At 54.2% G+C, this 17,029-nt stretch overlaps 3 protein-coding genes across 17 annotated transcripts in view; 1 reads left to right on the plus strand and 2 right to left on the minus strand.

Annotated features, from left to right (window-relative positions):
* The window catches only part of ZFHX2 (zinc finger homeobox 2), a 31,828-nt gene extending 30,930 nt beyond the window's left edge, over window positions 1-898 (minus strand). The window contains exon 1 of one of the 2 annotated variants that reach the window (XM_054448908.2): window positions 483-898. The gene's annotated coding sequence lies outside the window, so the exon portion shown is untranslated. The remainder of the gene's footprint in view (window positions 1-482) is intronic. The other variant, XM_054448909.2, reaches the window with a different exon arrangement.
* Window positions 899-4,126: 3,228 nt separating this feature from the next.
* On the plus strand, window positions 4,127-8,677 carry THTPA (thiamine triphosphatase). Its single transcript, XM_054448919.2, has 2 exons — window positions 4,127-6,402; window positions 7,794-8,677. The coding sequence occupies exons 1-2, from the start codon at window positions 5,856-5,858 to the stop codon at window positions 7,937-7,939; spliced, it is 693 nt and encodes a 230-aa protein (XP_054304894.2). The 5' UTR covers window positions 4,127-5,855; the 3' UTR covers window positions 7,940-8,677.
* On the minus strand, window positions 8,664-17,020 carry AP1G2 (adaptor related protein complex 1 subunit gamma 2). 14 transcript variants are annotated; one of them, XM_063651451.1, is made up of 22 exons: window positions 16,938-17,020; window positions 16,311-16,519; window positions 15,763-15,887; window positions 15,479-15,620; window positions 15,265-15,361; window positions 15,017-15,093; window positions 14,807-14,902; window positions 14,310-14,390; window positions 13,753-13,851; window positions 13,523-13,578; window positions 13,236-13,349; window positions 12,906-13,046; window positions 12,774-12,828; window positions 12,570-12,692; window positions 11,698-11,787; window positions 11,482-11,609; window positions 11,156-11,260; window positions 10,706-10,829; window positions 10,490-10,625; window positions 9,352-9,515; window positions 9,035-9,133; window positions 8,664-8,947 (listed from the first exon to the last, which is right to left on the minus strand). In XM_063651451.1, exons 2-22 carry the CDS (start codon window positions 16,512-16,514, stop codon window positions 8,846-8,848), a joined length of 2,358 nt encoding a protein of 785 aa, XP_063507521.1. In that variant the 5' UTR covers window positions 16,515-16,519; window positions 16,938-17,020; the 3' UTR covers window positions 8,664-8,845. The 14 variants fall into 14 exon arrangements, with proteins under 14 accessions (XP_063507521.1, XP_054304889.1, XP_063507522.1 ...); XM_054448914.2 differs by having other exon boundaries at window positions 16,311-16,515; window positions 16,938-16,988; XM_063651452.1 differs by having other exon boundaries at window positions 16,797-16,985.
* Between the last annotated feature and the right edge of the window lie 9 nt (window positions 17,021-17,029).

A 17,029-nucleotide genomic window follows, 5' to 3' on the forward strand; every position in this document is an offset into this window, starting at 1 on the left:
CGCCGGCCGCGGTTCTCCCATCCCGCAGTCGGCGGGGGGCCGCCGAGACCCAGACCCCTCCAGGCTGACAGCTCTGAGCCCTCACACTCACCGGGCCTCCCCTTCCCTCCCGGACCCCCGCTCCCTGCCCAGCTCGGCGCGGTCCGTCTAGGCTTTCCATACCCTCCGTCTGTCCGGCGGGCCTCTACCTTTCCCGTTCCCGTTTCTCCCTCCACCCCCGCATCGCTCTCTTCCTCCATCCTCGCGCACGCCCTCTTCCTCCCACACCCCTGTCTGCTATCTCCCAGGGCTCTCGGTCGGTCTGTCCGTCCGTCCTTTTCCCCTCCCCCAGCCCCTTCCCGTCCCTCTCCGTCCCCTCCAGCGGCAGTCTCCAAGCGCCTCCTCTCCCGTCTCGAGCTTCCAAAGAGCAAGGAAAGGAATAAGAGAGAGAGGGGAGAGGAGAAAAAAACCAACCCAGCAGCATCGGAAATCGATGCACTTACACCTCAGCTGGAAGCAGGGACGGGAGTCGAACCGCGGCCACCGAGCAGCGCGAGGCGGGGAGGGGAGGGGGCGGCTCTTGGAAGGGACTTCTCCGATGTGTTGATTCCTCTTTTTTCCCCTCCTCCTCCCTCCCTCCAGCGCTCGCTCCGGGGCGTCAGGGACGGAGATGGAAAAAAAAAATAAATAAATTCACGGCGGTGAGGGAAGTGAAGGAAAATAATCAATGCTATTTGGCTGCGGCTGAAGTGTTTCCCCGGCTTCGTGAGGGGGTTTCCATTGATTCACCCTGGGCACTCGCTCGCTCCCTGCCTCCTCCTCCTCCTCCTCCTCCTCACCCTCCTCCTCCTCCTCCTCCTCGCCCTCACTCCTCCGCCTCATTCACTGGCTGGAGTCGAGGCGTCCCACACAATGGAATAATCAATACCCAGGCGCCCGGGGCTGCCCTACTGAGCAGGTGCAGCGGCCCGCCCGCCGCGGCGCATGCCGGGAGTTGTAGTCTGTTCGCGCCCGCCCGCCTGCCTCGCGGGACCCAGGGCTAGAGACAGGCCGGCCAGCCCACCAGGTAGCCTCCAGGTTCAAGCCGGTGCCTGCAAAGAGGGCAGGCCCCTTTAAACTCTTTTCCGTCTCCTCTCTTCATCCTGTGGCCTGCAGAAACTATACATGTGTTTTGTTTTAAATCAGCTTCAGAACAAGCCCTGAGCCGCCCAAGGCCGCCTTTTTTCATTCCCTTCTTCCTGCCTTATTATTCCACCCCCCGCCCCCCATTGGGTACTAGAACCTTCTCTACCGCAGCAATTACTCTTTAGTCTCTGAGAGCTTCTGCCTCTCCACACGGTTACATAGTCCCCTGAGCTGGGTAGGGGGCGGTTCGGGCTCCTCCTCATCTTCAGTTTATCAGCTTATTAAGTGCTCCTGAATTTTTTTTTTCTTTTTGGAGACGGAGTCTCGCTCAGTCGCCCAGGTTGGAGTGCAGTGGCACGATCTCTGCTCACTGCAACCTCCACCACCGGGTTCAAGCGATTCTCCTACCTCAGCCTCCTAAGTAGCTGGGATTACAGGCATGCATCAACACACCCAGCTAATTTTTGTATTTTTAGTAGAGACGGGATTTCACCATGTTGGTCAGGCTGGTCTCGAACTCCTGACCTTGTGATCCGCCTGCCTCGGCCTCCCAAAGTGCTGGGATTACAGGTGTGAGCCACCACCGCGCCCAGCCTGTTTTTTGGTTTGTTTGTTTTTTTTTTCTTGAGACAGAGTCACTCTGTCGCCCAGGCTGCAGTGCAGTGGCATGATCCCGGCTCATTGCAACCTTTGCCTCCCAGGTTCAAGTGATTCTCCTGCCTCAGCCTCCCAAGTAGCTGGGATTATAGGTGCCCACCACCAAGCCCTGCTAATTTTGTATTTTTAGTAGAGACGGGGGTTTCACCATCTTAGCCAGGCTGGTCTCAAACTCCTGACCTCAGGTGATCCACCGGCCTCAGCCTCCCAAAGTCCTGGGATTAGGCATGATCCACCTCACCCGGCCGCTCCTGTATTCTAATAACAATAATTTCTAAGATTTCTTGAATGCACAGGGACAGTTCCAAGCACTTTTACATATATTGTTTACTCCTCTCAATACCTCAAGCATGAGGTAGATGCTATTATAGTCCCATTTTACAATTGAGGAAACTAAGGCACCAACAAGTAAATTAACAGGCCCAAGGTCCAATGGCCAATAAGTAAGTGACAGCGCCAAGACTCAAAAACCTCCATGGTCTGGCTCCAAGGCCCATACTAACTGCTATAGCCTACTTCTCTTAAACAACACAACAAAACCCTGAAGTTCACATGACAAAAAGGAGAGATAAATGAACATTTTGAGTTTATACTATGTGACAGTTTATGACTGAATCCTCACAGGTAACTGTGAGGCAGGCCACATTTTCTCAATGAAAAAGCAGAGGCTGGCCGGGCATGGTGGCTCACTCATGTAATCCCAGCACTTTGGGAGGCTGAGGTAGGTGGATCACCTGAGGTCAGGAGTTCGAGACCAGCCTGACCAACATGGAGAAACCCTGTCTCTACTAAAAATACAAAATTAGCTGGGTGTGGTGGCTTGCACCTGTAATCTCAGCTACTCGGGAGGCTGAGGCAGAAGAATCGCTTGAACCCGGGAGGCAGAGGTTGTGGTGAGCCAAGATCACACCACTGCACTCCAGCCTGGGCAACAAGAGTGAAACTCTGTCTCAAAACCAAAAACAGGCCGGGCGCGGTGGCTCACACCTGTAATCCCAGCACTTTGGGAGGCAGAGGCGGGTGGATCACGAGATCAGGGGATCGAGACCAACCTGGCTAACACGGTGAAACCCCCTCTCTACTAAAAACATACAAAAAAATGAGCTGGGCATGGTGGCGGGTGCCTGTAGTCCCATCTACTCGGGAGGCTGAGGCAGGAGAATGGTGTGAACCCTGGAGGCGGAGCTTGCAGTGAACTGAGATGGCGCCACCGTACTCCAGCCTGGGTGACAAAGCGAGACTCCGTCTCAAACAAACAAACAAAAATTAGGCAGGTGGGGTGGCACGTGCCTGTAGTCCCAACTACTCAGGAGGCTGAGGCAGGAGAATCACTTGAACCCGGGAGGCAGAGGTTGCCAGAGTGAGATAGAGTGAGACTCTGTCTCAAACAAAAAAAAAAACAAAAAAACAAACAAACAAAAAAGCAGATGCTTAGGAAAGTGGAGTAGCTTGCCGAAGACCAAACATCTAGAAAGTGAAGCTGGGAGTTGACCTCAGGTCTGGCTCCGGAAACTGGTCTTTCTGTTCAAATAAGCTGCTGCTTTTGCCCCACTGGATTGGACCTTATAACACAAGGAAAAATCAGGTCTTCATCCCAGGTTAACAAAACTGGAAAGCAAAAGATGGATGAAAAGCAGGCTGTAGGAGCTGGGGTTGCTTCCCTCACTAACCAACAGTGCTTAACATGGAGTGGGGCCAGAGGCTGACCCAAGCTACCGCAAGTTCAGGATGCCATTTGTTTATTTATTTATACACAGGGTCTTGCTCTGTTGCCAAGGCTGGAGTGCAGGCAGTAACAGGATCGTAGCTCACTGCCCTTGACCTCCTGGGCTCAAGCTATCCCCCTGCCTCAACCTCCTGAGCAGCTGGGACCACAGGCATGCAGTTCCACACCCGGCTAATTAACAAATTTTTTTTTTTTTTTTTTTGTAGAAACAGGGTCTTCCTATGTTGCCCAGGCTGGTCTCAAACTCCTGGCCTCAAGTGATCCTCCTGCCTTGACCTCCCAAAGTGCTAGGATTACAAGTGTGAGTCAACGCACCTGGCCAAAATGCCATGTCTTTAAACCAGTGTCCTTCTCCCTATAATACCTCTCACTGGTCATGTGTTTCCAGAAACATACTGGTGAGAGGGCAGGTGTTGAGAACATGGCACTTCTCACCCATCATAGGAAGGAGTCCAGGAGTTAAGAGCCACGGTTCCTCAGGGAGCTTCCTCACATGGAAGGTCAGACATATAGTTAGAGTCTCCAGATAACCATAGTCCTCAGAGGGAGTAAGAAAGAATCATCTCTATTAATATTTTGTCTCCCAAAGCATTCAAAGGGCCAACCCCATGTTTTCCTGAATTTTATTTTTTTGGGGACAGATGGAGTCTCGTTCTGTCGCTCAGGCTGGAGTGCAGTGGCGCCATCTCACCTCACTGCAACCTCTGCCTCCCAGGTTCAAGCAATTCTCATGACTCAGCCTCTGGAGTAGCTGGGAACACAGGCACGCGCCACCATGCCTGGCTCATTTTTGCATTTTTAGTAGAGACGGGGGGTTTCTCCACGTTGGCCAGGCTGGTCTCGAACTCCTGACCTCAGGTGATTGACCTGCCTCAGCTTCCCAAAGTGCTGGGATTGCAGGTGTGAGCAACCGCACCGGCCTTTCTGTATTCTAAATGAACATAAGTAGTTCTACACCTGACAAAAACTGCTTAGCGGCCACTGGAAACTCTGACAAACTCCTCATCTAGCACTTAAGGCTTTTCCCTCAACTGCATTTCTAGACTCGTCTTCTACTTACATACCACCCAGGTGCCCTCCAGTTTCTGGGCCTTTGCTTAGGCTATTCCTGTCTCCATCTAGGTCTCCAACTGTTGAAATACCATCATATCTTTAGTTCCTGGCCAAAATATCAATTTATTCTCTGACAGAAAGTTTCTCACCCACTCTTAGCCTGAACGTTCATGCCAGGAGATACTAGATCCCCTCTAAAACTCCAGAGTAGCTAAACTGGACTTTATTACGCGCTGCCCCCGCCCCCTTCCCTCCCCCCACCAACCTCCCTCGCCACCATTGCCACTGGCCTGCGCTTAGCTGGCTGCTATAGCAGATATCTGTTGGACAGTGTCAATGGCTTGTATTCCAGGCCCATGGGGGTGCGGCGGGGGGTGTTGGAGACGGGACTGGGGCTTGAGCTCCTTGCACCCGACTCTCCCCGCCGCCTTGTAGCCCCACTTCTGCTTTAGGTAGAGTACCGCAGGCACCAAGTGCAGCTTTCCTGTCACCATAGCGACGGGCGGGGCGAGAGGGCAAAGTCTCCCTTTGGAACTACATCTCCCATCATGCATCCGCGCCTCGGGGTGCCTGGCTCAGCCTCAGGCCTGAGACCTGTACCAACCCCCGGGAGCCGTGCGGCGCCGACAATGAGGAGCAGAGTGCAAGAGGGCGGCCTCGCTCCCCTGGCCACCGCGGGGTTCGCGGCCTCCCGTTACATAGCGGGTGTCTCGAGCCCTGGCCTGCTCTAGGCACCGCCACAACGGGCCTAATATGGCCGCTGGTGCCGGGACCTGCCGGGCGCGCGGAGGATCGGGCCGAGGTCCGGGATCAGGAACTGCTCCCGGCATTCCTCGCGATTGTATGGCGTGGGCTCCCTTCCCCCTCTCTGGGTCCCGCGAGGAGACTCTCGGGCTTTGAGGCGAGACCTGAGGTTCCGCTGGCCGGTAGTGTAGCAGGAAAGGACAGGTCCTCCCGGGTCGTGAGCCACTAGCCTCCTGGGGTGGCAAGGTGTAGAGAGGCGGGCGTTGAAAGGACACCCGCTACCTGGCCTGCTTTCTAGGGGTCTCTTTGGATTGAGGACATCAGCAGCAGTGGAAGGGATTTTCCTGGAGACCTGTCACTGTCAGGGCCTTAAAATATCACCGACGGGGCCTTAATGTCACCGAGGTAGAGAGAAAAGGGCAGTAGCCCTAGAGACTATTGCGACACAGTGTGCCCCTCATAAGTTCTTCCAGGGAGGGGGTCTGTACTGAGTTGACGCCCCAGGAGCTGAGCACCAGGATTTGCATCCTTGAGAACTCAGCAAACGTTTGTTCAGCCAGTTGCAGGTAGCATGGCCCAGGGCTTGATTGAGGTGGAGCGAAAGTTCCTTCCAGGGCCTGGCACAGAGGAGCGGCTGCAGGAGTTGGGGGGCACCCTGGAGCACCGGGTCACCTTCCGAGACACCTACTATGACACCCCTGAGCTGAGCCTCATGCAGGCTGACCACTGGCTGCGACGACGAGAGGATAGTGGATGGGAGCTCAAATGTCCTGGAGCAGCAGGTGTCTTAGGACCCCACACGGAGTATAAGGAACTCACAGCGGAACCTGCAATTGTGGCCCAGCTCTGTAAGGTGCTGGGGGCTGACGGCCTGGGGGCTGGAGATGTGGCTGCTATGCTGGGCCCACTGGGGCTGCAGGAAGTAGCTAGTTTTGTGACTAAGCGGAGTGCCTGGAAGCTGGTGCTCTTGGGAGCTGATGAAGAGGAGCCACAGCTCAGGGTGGACTTGGATACAGCCGACTTTGGCTACGCTGTGGGTGAGGTAGAGGCCCTGGTGCATGAGGAGGCTGAAGTACCAACTGCCGTAGAGAAGATCCACAGGCTCAGCAGCATGCTTGGTGAGGGAGACAGGCCCTTTTGTGCTTTTCCTGCTCCCCACTTTTCTCTTTTGGAGGCACCCATTGGACCATGTAGTGGGGGAGGGCCTCTGGATTTAAAAAAATTTTTGTTAATAGAGACGAGGTTTTGCCGTGTTGCCCAGGCTGGTCTGGAACTCCTGGACTCAAGCAATTTGCCTGCCTCAGCCTTCCAAAGTGCTGGGATTACAGGTGTGAGCCTCTGTGCCTGGCCTGGATTATTTTTGTAATGGGAATTGTTTTAGCAATTTTATAAGTTTGCTTACAGTTGTGTGAAATCTCATTTTCTCTTTAACAGTAGCTAATTTGGATTTAGTCCTTCCATGTGTCTAATTCCAGCCAACCTGCCTCATTTAGTTCTCATACCTATAGCCAGATCTCCTTCAGTTTCATTTCTCAGTTCCCTGCTTTGACTTTTCCTTCCCCCAATCTTTTTTTTTTTCTTCTTCTTCAGTCACCACTCCTCCACAAGGAGTGAAAAGTAAGCCTGTTTACAAAAGCTGCCCTCTGGGAGGCTCAGACCCAGGATCTTCAGATCATGAGACTGATGCGCTGCCCACTACACCGAGAGTCCAACCAATCTTGTCCTTTCGTTTTACAATTACCTAGATCCTTTTAATTTGTCCTTTTGGCTTTTTGTAAAGGACAATAACATTATAGTTATGTGAGACAGTGGGGCATGATTTGGCAGATTTGTTCCCAAGCATAATTCCCTTATAGACAGTTCATCCACACTAGTGTGGAATTGTGCATCCCATGGGGCCTTACAGCCCTGCAGTGCTGTTTGAGCCCCTCAGCAAACATACACTGAGTTCCTTGCTATGTGCCCAGCATGCTGCCAGGCACTAACAACAGACACTGGCAACAGGCAGTTCCATTCTCACCTCACCACGTAGAGGTGAGAATTCTATGTCAATCCCACCCTATGGCTATAGCTTCCCTCCTCTTCTTTCTATAGCTCTTGGTTTCTATGTGTACATCTCTGCATGTGCTTCATTACTAAGCTAATGAGCTTTGGCCTGGTCTAGGGCTTTAATCTTGATTGCAGGACAGGGTAATAACTGAAATGAGCTGATGCTGAGGCATCCTTCATCTTCTTGGCGCCTGGGTGCCTCTTCGCCATTTCTCCTTGCTGGAGGAGAGGCTCAGGTGTGGCTTCTAGTCCCACTCTTGCCTGAAGTTGCTCTTTTAGGTCCCACTTCCACAGGCAGGCAGGGAGTGGACTAGTGTGTTACAGAAGCTGGGTGGGTGACATTCAGAACCCCAGTGTGGCTTTGGAAACATCCATGGAGTCCTGGCTAGGTGGGCAGGGAGCAGAGTCCAAGTGCTTGTGGCTCTGTCCATTTCTCTCCTCATTGTCCTTTTACCTGTAGGTGTACCTGCACAGGAGACAGCACCGGCCAAGCTGATCGTGTATCTACAGCGTTTCCGGCCTCAAGACTATCAGCGCCTGTTAGAAGTGAACAGCTCCAGAGAGAGGCCACAAGAGACTGAAGATCCTGACAACTGCCTGGGCTAGGGGTGTCACTTCCTAGAAGGGGAAGGGAACTCTGGGTCTAATGGAGTCCACTCCTGGGCCCACTGTGCCTCTCCCCTCAGTGTCCCTTATGACAGTGACTCCTCTGTCTCCAGCTCTGCCTGTTTCTTCTCCCTCCTCTAAGCTACTGTTCCTTGAGCCCTCCCTGGCTGCTTCCTCTCCCTCATCCGTCAGATGCAATCTGTGGGCCGCCCCTCTCCCCTGGCCGCTAAGCAGCCTCCATTGATTTCCGCTCGTGTTTACAGGATTTCCACTTAGCTGTGATCAGTAGTTAAGCACAGGAAAATCCCTTGCCACCCCCCTCCCTTGGTCGATGCCATTGATTCTGCCAGCGGCTCCTAAACTGCCTTACAGCTGAGTTAGAAGATGAGGGGAGGCAGCAGGGATTTCCCTGCCTTGGGGTGTGGGAAACAGAAGCAAGTTGAGGAAATGGTTGGGAATCCCTGTTAGAACTCTAGAAATTCTAATCTGATTTTGCCACTGTGCCCAGCTCTGCCCCAGAGGGTAGAGTGCCTCCTGTGGAAGTTTAGGGGCAAATTTGTTCCCTGACCTGGAGAGGGTTAGAAAGAACCAACAGCTGCCCCCTCCCCGCCCCAGTGTTGAGACAGGTTCTCAAGGCTCAGGGGAAGATGCATACCTCCTATGTAAGAATGCTTTTCCCTTGCTGTTATTCATACACACTTTCCACTTCAAATATACCCAAATATGGCTTTCCTCCCCTCTCAGGCTTTATTGGGCTTTATTTGTGGGAGAAAGGGGCTGGTCCCCAGTTTTTGCAGTGCAAAGCCAGAGCGCCACCTGCTGGTAGCCCTCAGGTGTAGGTTCGAAGCTGCTGGGGCCCCCTGGGGTTTGGGACACAGGAGAATTTCAGGCTGTGAGTGGAGACAGTTACTGCCACGATTCCACAGGCAAGTTGTTCACCTCAAAGATCTCCTGCACCGACTGGTGAAAGTGGTTGTAGGTGAGGCGCAGCTTTAGTCGTAGGGGGGCCTAGAAATGGGAGAGCGGGGACCAGGGTTAGCACCCATGGCTTCTTCTACCCCTGGGTCTTGTCTTGGGGGAACTCCTGAAGCTCACCTTGTTAGGATTGAGGATTCTGAAGAGCTGGGTGATAGGAAGGCCACCCCGAGCTGGAACTGTGTTCCCACTGGGGGCCTGCAGCTGCAGCTGGAGACTCTGAACACAGGAGTTTAACAGAGCACAGTGTGGCAGTAGGTAGGGCTCAGGCAGCCCCTCTACACTCAGTGGCTCCACACCCTTTTCCTGTAACTCCCCAAGTGCTGATCTCCAGATGACTCAATCCCATCTCACACTGTCTCCCACCCACCTCCTCCACTTAGTGGCCTTTTCTCCTGGAGTCCCCAAGCCACCTCTGAACTCTGATCTTTACAAACCTTGGGCACAGCAGCCTGGCAGATGAAATGGGTGACATCACCCTCTGAGAAGTTGGTGGCAGTGACGGTGATTAACAGCAAAGCAGGGTTTTCAGGGGGTCGAATGAAAGACAGATTCAGCTGTACTCCCTCACGCTCAAACACTTTGAGATCTGGGATGGGAGCTAGAGTAGGGAGACAGAGGCGGTTCAGTGTGCAGGTTTGAGAGAACATGTTTGTTCATTCATTCAACAAAACTTGAGTGAACACCTACTGGCCCTGCACTACTCGAAAGGCTAGTAACAAAGTAGACATGTAGATGAGGCTGGAGCTTACTGTCTAATGGGGGAGAGAAACAATAAAAAAAGGGCCGGGCATGGTGGCTTATGCCTGTAATCCCAGCACTTTGGGAGGCTGAGGCGGGTGGATCACCTGAGGCCCGGAGTTTGAGACCAGCCTGGCCAACATGGTGAAACCCTGTCTACTAAAAATACAAAAAGTTAGCCGGGTGTGGTGGCTCGTGCCTGTAGTTCCAGCTGCTTGGGAGGCTGAGACACGAGAACAGCTTGAACCCGGGAGGCTGAGGTTGCAGTGAGCCGAGATCACGCCACTGCACTCCAGCCTGGGTGACAGAGCAAGACTCTGTCTCAAAAAAAAAAAAAAAGAAAAAAAGCAAGATAATTACAGACCATAATAGATGCTATGAAGGAAGTAAGTCATGCCAGAATAACTGGGGAGAACTGACTTAAATAGGAGTGGTAGGGGAAGGCATCTGACATTTTAGCTGAAGCCTGAAGAGTGAGAATGAGCTGGTCATTTGATGTGCTGGGGAAAGAACATTCCATGTAAAAAAGAACATGAAATGCCAAGGGTGGGAGGGTGTGAGGAGCTGAGAAGGGGGCAGTGAGTGGGTAGTGGGAAAGTGGTATAAGAAGGGTTGGGGAGGAAGAAGGGCCCTGTAGGCCAGGGAAAGAAGTCTGGAACAAAGGGAAGACAGGTGACCATGATTGACTTCATTCTTTTACCTCCTGAGATGGTGATGGGATGGGGGACACACAGGAAGAAGCAGGGTCCATGAGCCTCAGCCCTTGGCTTAGGAGGAGAAGCAGTACATTTCTACCTACCTTCTCTAAGACATCTCTCCTTTGCTTAGGCTTACCTGGGGATGGAGGTGCACAGGGAAGGTCAAGCAGGTGTACCAGGGCACCTCCTGGGGATGGGTCCAGAGGGGGAGGATGCTGGACATCCCCAGAAGTCCCATCCAGGAGATCTAGCAGATCCAGGAGCTGTGAGGCCTGGCAGAAGGGACAGAAGGGGCAGGGCTGGGTATGAAGCTCAGCCTGTCTTCCTACCCCAGAGTTTCTAGCCTTCTCACCTGGGGCTCTGTGGGCACTGGAGCTGCTTCTGAAAGCTGGGCTGCTTCTTTGCTTTCCTTTGCTTCCTCATCAGCCTGAGGGCCATCTCGCTCCACAAGAGGCATTTTTTCCAGGATGGCAGCCCTGAGAGGATGGAATGCAAGTGTGCCTCTCTGTGGTCTCTGGGCCTTTCACAAGAGGCATCTAGGATGAGGACTAGGAACATGGACCCCTGGGCACATGGTGACTCAGAAGTACCCTTCTGATTTCCTAAAATGACATGTTGTTGCTGATTTTCAGATGAACAAGGAGGGTTGGAAGCCAGCTTAGCTTCAATTAACAGTGGGTGGGAAGCTCTCACCGTGGATGTGGAAGAACACAGGTGAGGATGAGGCCCTTGTACCTAGAAAAGGGCATTTGGGAGAGGGCAGGGGTTTGGGTCCCATGCTGCAGCACAGTGCTGGACACACCTCATGTGGTCGTATTTCCGGAAGAGTGTGTCATACTCCACAGCCCGCTGCTGCAGCTCCACGTCCAAGCAGCTCCCGTAGATGGACACCACCTGGCGGATGCGGCTGGGCCAGTGTAGTATGTAAGTGGCAATGGCAGTGTGCCACTGCAGGATGTGGCAGGAAGGAAAGGCCCACGGAGCAGGGAAATACCCAGATTTGGCTCAAAAACAAGAACCTAAGGGCTGGGGGGTAGGGAGGGCTGGGTATGTATGCCTGGAAAGAAACTCAGAAATGGGTGGGCCCAGTGACAGGCCATCTCTCAAGGGGCTGGGACCCCTTCTTACTTGTTGTCCCCACAGAGGCGAGTGCTGAGCTTCATGAGGGCCGTGAGGGCATATCCTCGAGTGGCTGGCAGGGACATATGGGACTGCAGCACCTTTTCCAGCAATGCCAGCACTTCCTCTTCGTCCACCTTCAGACATGGATACAGTTAGTGGCCCTGGTGCAAGTCCTGTCCCCCTGATGAGTCCCTCCTCAGTGTACCCCCAATGAGGTCTCACCTGAAGGGGCTCAATCTCCTCGCAGTTCCCCGCCAGCAGGAGGTCCCCATACTCCCCAATGCACCAGGCTGCCACCTGCACCAGTGGTTGCTACATGGGATAAGAAACTGCTGGGCTGGCCGGGCATGGTGGCTCACGCCTGTAATCCCAGCACATTGGGAGGCTGAGGCGGGAGGATCGCTTGAGACCAGGAGTTCAAGACCAGCCTGGGCAACAGAGCGAGACCCCCCATCTCTATTAAAAAAAAAAAAAAAGAGAGAGAGAAAGAAAGAAACACTGCTGGGCCAGTGTCTGAGGTCCCCTCCTCACTTCCAGACCTGGCAATATCCCTTTAGGCAGTGCAAAGATGGTGGGGGGTTGGAGGGGTGGGGAAAGGGAAGTTTGTTACCTGGCTCCCACTGCCCTCTGGTGGCCAAGCATCAGAACTACATGGCCTAACCACACAGAATGGAAATGTGAGAGGGTCCCTCCCTTGTGGAAGGGGTGGATGCTTTCTGCCCACCCTATTTAATTAAGATGGAAAAGGGGGCTATAGATACTGGCTGGCCTTGTTAATTCATTCAGCATTCAAGGTAATAATAAAACCTCATAAACACAGGAGCTTTAATCTCAAGGCATTTCTAAGAGGCAGTCAGGGTACATGGAGCATAAGGGAAGTTAGTCATCTGTAGTTACATAACCAGGAGGTACCAGAGTCAGGACAAAAGCCCAGATGTTCTTAAAAACAGGGCTCTGTGCTCGGATGTCTTCTGCACTATGTAAGTAGCTGTGACCTTGAGAGAAAAATTGGAATCTAGTGTAGGGAGGAGGTGGCCCAGGATGGGCAAGGGAGTGGTTGGGCAGCCCTGGGCCTAGGTAGGTGGGAATGGTACCTGGGAAATGTTTTCTGCCAGGGCATTGTAGAGGCGGCGCACAGAGTAGGCATGTAGCTCCTGGGCCCCCCCAATCAGCTGGGTCAGGTTGGCCACTGCATCATCCCGCACGTGGGTGCCCGCCTGGAAGGTGTGGGCATGGCCAAGTCAGTGTGGTGAATCCTGACCACTTCTGCCCAGCTCTCTGACTGGCCCCTGCCTCACCGTTGTCAGCACATGCAGGATGGTGTCTATGTGCCAGCGTTTGGTTGGAGCAAACCTAGGGGATATATGGCTCATCAGTCCTGGTACTGACCCTCCCCAGATTCTACCCTCTTTGACTCCTGGGCACCTCACCTCTCTGCAGCCAGCAGGATGCCTGAGGCACAGTCAGCCCGTAGGTCAGGAGGGCAGGACTCCAGAAAGGCCTGCAGCTCTTGCATCATGGCTCGCACGTTGGAGCTATTTACCAGAGCCAGGCTCAGTTCCAGGGCTCTCCTGGCAGGAGAAAGAGGTTTCCATGTAGGTAGCCCAGGTCATCCTGGTCCATGCCTCAGGCCCTCTGCTTCCCCAGGGACCTGTCTCCCTCAGTCCCCTTACTCCAGCTGCTCTAAGCTGGCTCAAGTCTTGGCCACAAGGCACTGGGAACCTCTGCCCTGCTGTCCTGTCCCCTCTATCACTGCTCACCGGCTGAGGGAGGCATCAGTTTCCCGTAGACATTCCACCACAGTGGGCCGATGCCGCTGCACAGCACTGTGATCAGACTGCACCAGTCGAAGCAGTGATGTCAGGGCTACATACCTGGTCAGGATGGGGGAGGTTCTATCATACCATGGCCATCAGCCCCCACTCCCCGTCCTGTCCTGGGTATAGGGATGAGATAAGAGAGAAATGGATCAGGAGGCTTTGGAGGAAGGAGGGCAGAGGGCCAGGGGATCAGTGGCACAGCCTAGGTAGACAGTTGGGACTATTACCTAATGTTCCTGTCACTGTTGAGTAGGAAGCGGCCAAGAATGTTGACAGCTAGAACCTATGAGAGGCAGAAGTTGGGGTCAGTCAGGAAAGGAGCAACCTGCTCAGCCATTGAGGAGTGGGAACACATTGGCGCAAGATGATGGGGCTAGGAGGAAGAAACCAGCAAGCAGGACCTGTGTGGGTGAGGTGGTGGGCGGGGCCATAGTGGGAGAGGCATAAGGGATGATACCCGTAGGCCAGCTGCAGAGCGGATGTCCATGATGGTGAGTACTGTCTCAAACAGGACCGCATTTCCAGCATTTCGGCTGGTGTCTGTGTTAGTGGCCACCTGAGTGGATGAGAGAGGAGATGTATCTGCTCAAGGCCCTCCTCAGGTCTCCTTTTTTTGATACAGGGTCTCACTCTGTCGCCCACAGCTCACTGTAGCCTTGACCTCCCAGGCTCAGGTGATCCTCCTGCCTCAGCCTCCTGAGTGGCTGGGACTAGAGGCACACGCCAACAAGCCCAGGTAATTCTCAGGATTCTTGAAGGACTCCAACATGTCATCTGTCCATCCTTCAACCATCCAACAAAGTTCCCTGAGCCTCTACTATGTGCCAGGGCCAGCCTGGGCACTGGGGCAATAGCACTAAGACAGACTGTGTCCCTTCTTCATGGAGTTCACTGTCTAGAGGAGATGGAGAGGCAATTATATGGCCACTGCACAGTGAGGAGTCATGTGAGGGGCACCCAGGGCTGGTGGGGTCTCCAAGCAACACAGCTAACCAGTGCCCTCCCAGGCCCCACCTGGGCCAGCAAGTCATTCATGGTCTCACTGCTGTCCTCATGGTTCCGGCCCAGGATCCGAAGCAGACGAAGTATCTGGACCTGAGGTTGGGTTGAAAATGGAAAGTTGGAGGGGTTCATAGGATAACAAGTCATGGGGCTGAGGAGAAAACTCCAACATGGAGGACAGCACTGTGAGGGTCTGGCTCGCTCCCTAGAGTCTTCCCCCACCTCCTCACCTCCATAGGTCCCTTGGTCGTGGGAGGGGAACAGAGGTGTGTGAGGCCAGGGGAGTTTAGGACAGGCTTAAAAAAATTGTTACCAAACTGTATTTTCCTGACTTTTAGGCATTCCCTCTCCCCTCACAGGTCCTAAGATGACCTGAGCAATCCTGTGCCTGCTACTCTGCTGCCCAGGACACTGAGAGAACCAGTGTTCTCTGGGAGGAAACCACTGGTCATGGTCTTACTGCTATGCCCTCTCTGATCCAGGGATACAGCAGTGAAAGGTCACCCCACCTGCAGGAAGGGGTCGCTGACTCCAGATATGCTGTGTTCTGTGGAGTATCCCGTTGTCACCAGAGTCCGGAGGATCTGTACCAGCTGGGGTACCACCTGGAGGGAGGGCACAACTTTGGGCATTTGTTCTAATCCTCTCCAGCTAAAGCCCCATTCCTTCCCCACTGACCCTCTCTTCCAGGCCCAGGGCCTGCCCCTTTACCAGCCCACCTTTCGGAAGTGCCTGAGGGCTGCAGGGCTTCGTTCGCAGAGCTCCGTGATCAGCGTGATGGTGCCCAGCAGGATGCCTGGGGTCAGGGTCGGGGAAGTGAATGGTGGGGGCCAGGGGCAAGAGAGTCTATTGCGTGTGTGCCTGTGTGTGTGCACTACCCTTCTCCTGTGAGCTGGGGTTCCCATCCGATTTTCAATTCTTCTGTCCATAGAGCTGAAGCAAAGGATGGGGAGCCCCACAGCCTTACCATGGTGACGCTCATGAAGCAGTTGAGCACAGGGTGGGAGGAAGACACTGGAGAGTTCAGGGACCTTCCGGATCATGTGCACTGCAGTCAGAATAGCCTGCAGAGGTCAGGGGCCTCAGACAGGGGTCAGAGGGGATGGACCCCTGCATCTACTACTATATGGCACGCAGCAGGCAGTGTGCAGGAGCAAGTGCCAAGAGTCCCGCCATCTCACCTTCTTGCGCACGTAGGGACTGGGCTGCAGGAGCAGTTTCTCCACTTCTGGGGCCAGGTCTCGGCACATCTCAGCAGAGCCCATGGTGCTCAAAGTGCACAAGGCCAGGCCTTGTACTGGCTGAATCCCCTGGCTCAGGTCACTGCAGGGTTTGGGAGGATGGTCAGTCAAACCTCTGAGAAAATCAGTCCTTTTCAATACCCACAACAGGCAGTCCCCTGGGATTTCCAAGGTCCCTACTCTCCCATCTCCCTGATTCCAGGTGATTGCCAGAACCCTCTCACTTCTTGATGCTGTTGGTAATGAGCAGGTGGGCATCGTGCCTCTCATCCAATAGAAGCATGGCCCCCAGGTAGCCCACCCTCTTGTCTGTGAATCTGGAGGAGGCGATCAGTTTCAGGCACTCCATCTATAGTGAAGGGGGCAGACCAGGAAGAGGCAGGGGTGAAACCATAGACACTCACATCCCTGTTCCATCTTCCTCTTTAAAACCAGATTAACCTGTGGGGCATCATATCTCATCACTCTCCCTTCAACAAGAGGAGAAGCTTAGGAAATTCAGGCGTTAGTGGGTAGGAGGACCTAGGAGTTGAGGAGGATGGGAGCGGAGAGGAGGAGATGCCTGCCCTAAAGGGGCTGGCCAGAGAATGAAGGGTTCAGGCCAGCTGATGACCAGTAGGGGTAGCAATGGGGAAAGAGGTTTGCAGTGCAGGCTGTGAAGACTCTGAAATTGTAGAATTTAAAAAACCAGGGCGTAAACAGGTGAGAGAGTCTGGGACTCTGCCCCACTAGCCTTCATCAAGCTCAGGAGGGAGGTATTCCTGGCCAGTACCTGTCCAAAGTGGGCGGGGTAGCCCAACATGTGGACGTAGAGCAGTTTGGCCAGCTGCCGGTGCCTGTGCACTGGGTCCCCGTCGCGGAAGGAGGCCCGGATGTGGGCACACTCCTTTTGGATCACCTCCCGCTCCTGGGCCTGAGTCTTGGCCCCGCGAATCTCTTCGATGAGGTCCTGAAGCTTCAGCGAAGGCACCACCATCCTGACTGGCAGAGTCCGGGAGTGGAGAAACACTCTCTGGCCGGGCGTGCCTGGGCTTTCGGCCCAGGCCCGTCCTGTGTCAAGAGCCTAAGGGCCCGGGTCCCACAGGTACCCTAAAATTGCGCCCGCATTTTACCTTTCCCGAAGTGGGTCGCCAAATTCCGCGCCCACCCCACCGCCCGAGAAGCCCACTACGCATGCGTCCGCACCCCACCGGCGCCCCTTCCTACTGAGCATGCGCCGGAGCCCCACCTATTTCTCTGTCCCGTTTCCTCCCCCTACCTGGTACCCCATCCCTAGCTCAGCCATTGCTTTCTTTCCACGACCCTCCGCTGTTTCTTCCGCGAGCTTCCTCCCCCGATTTCCATCTCAGGCAGTGGCAGCGGCAGCGACAGCCTGCCTACCCCAGGACTCCAGCCTCACCTGGCTTCTGCCTTAACTCCGCTCCTCTGCCCCCCAGCGCTTCCTGGTACGGGGCCGAGCAGGGGTTGGTGCTCCGTGCGGTCCTTCCCTCT

This window comes from Pongo pygmaeus, chromosome 15, assembly GCF_028885625.2.
Source record: "Pongo pygmaeus isolate AG05252 chromosome 15, NHGRI_mPonPyg2-v2.0_pri, whole genome shotgun sequence".
Classification (NCBI taxonomy): Eukaryota; Metazoa; Chordata; class Mammalia; order Primates; family Hominidae; genus Pongo; species Pongo pygmaeus.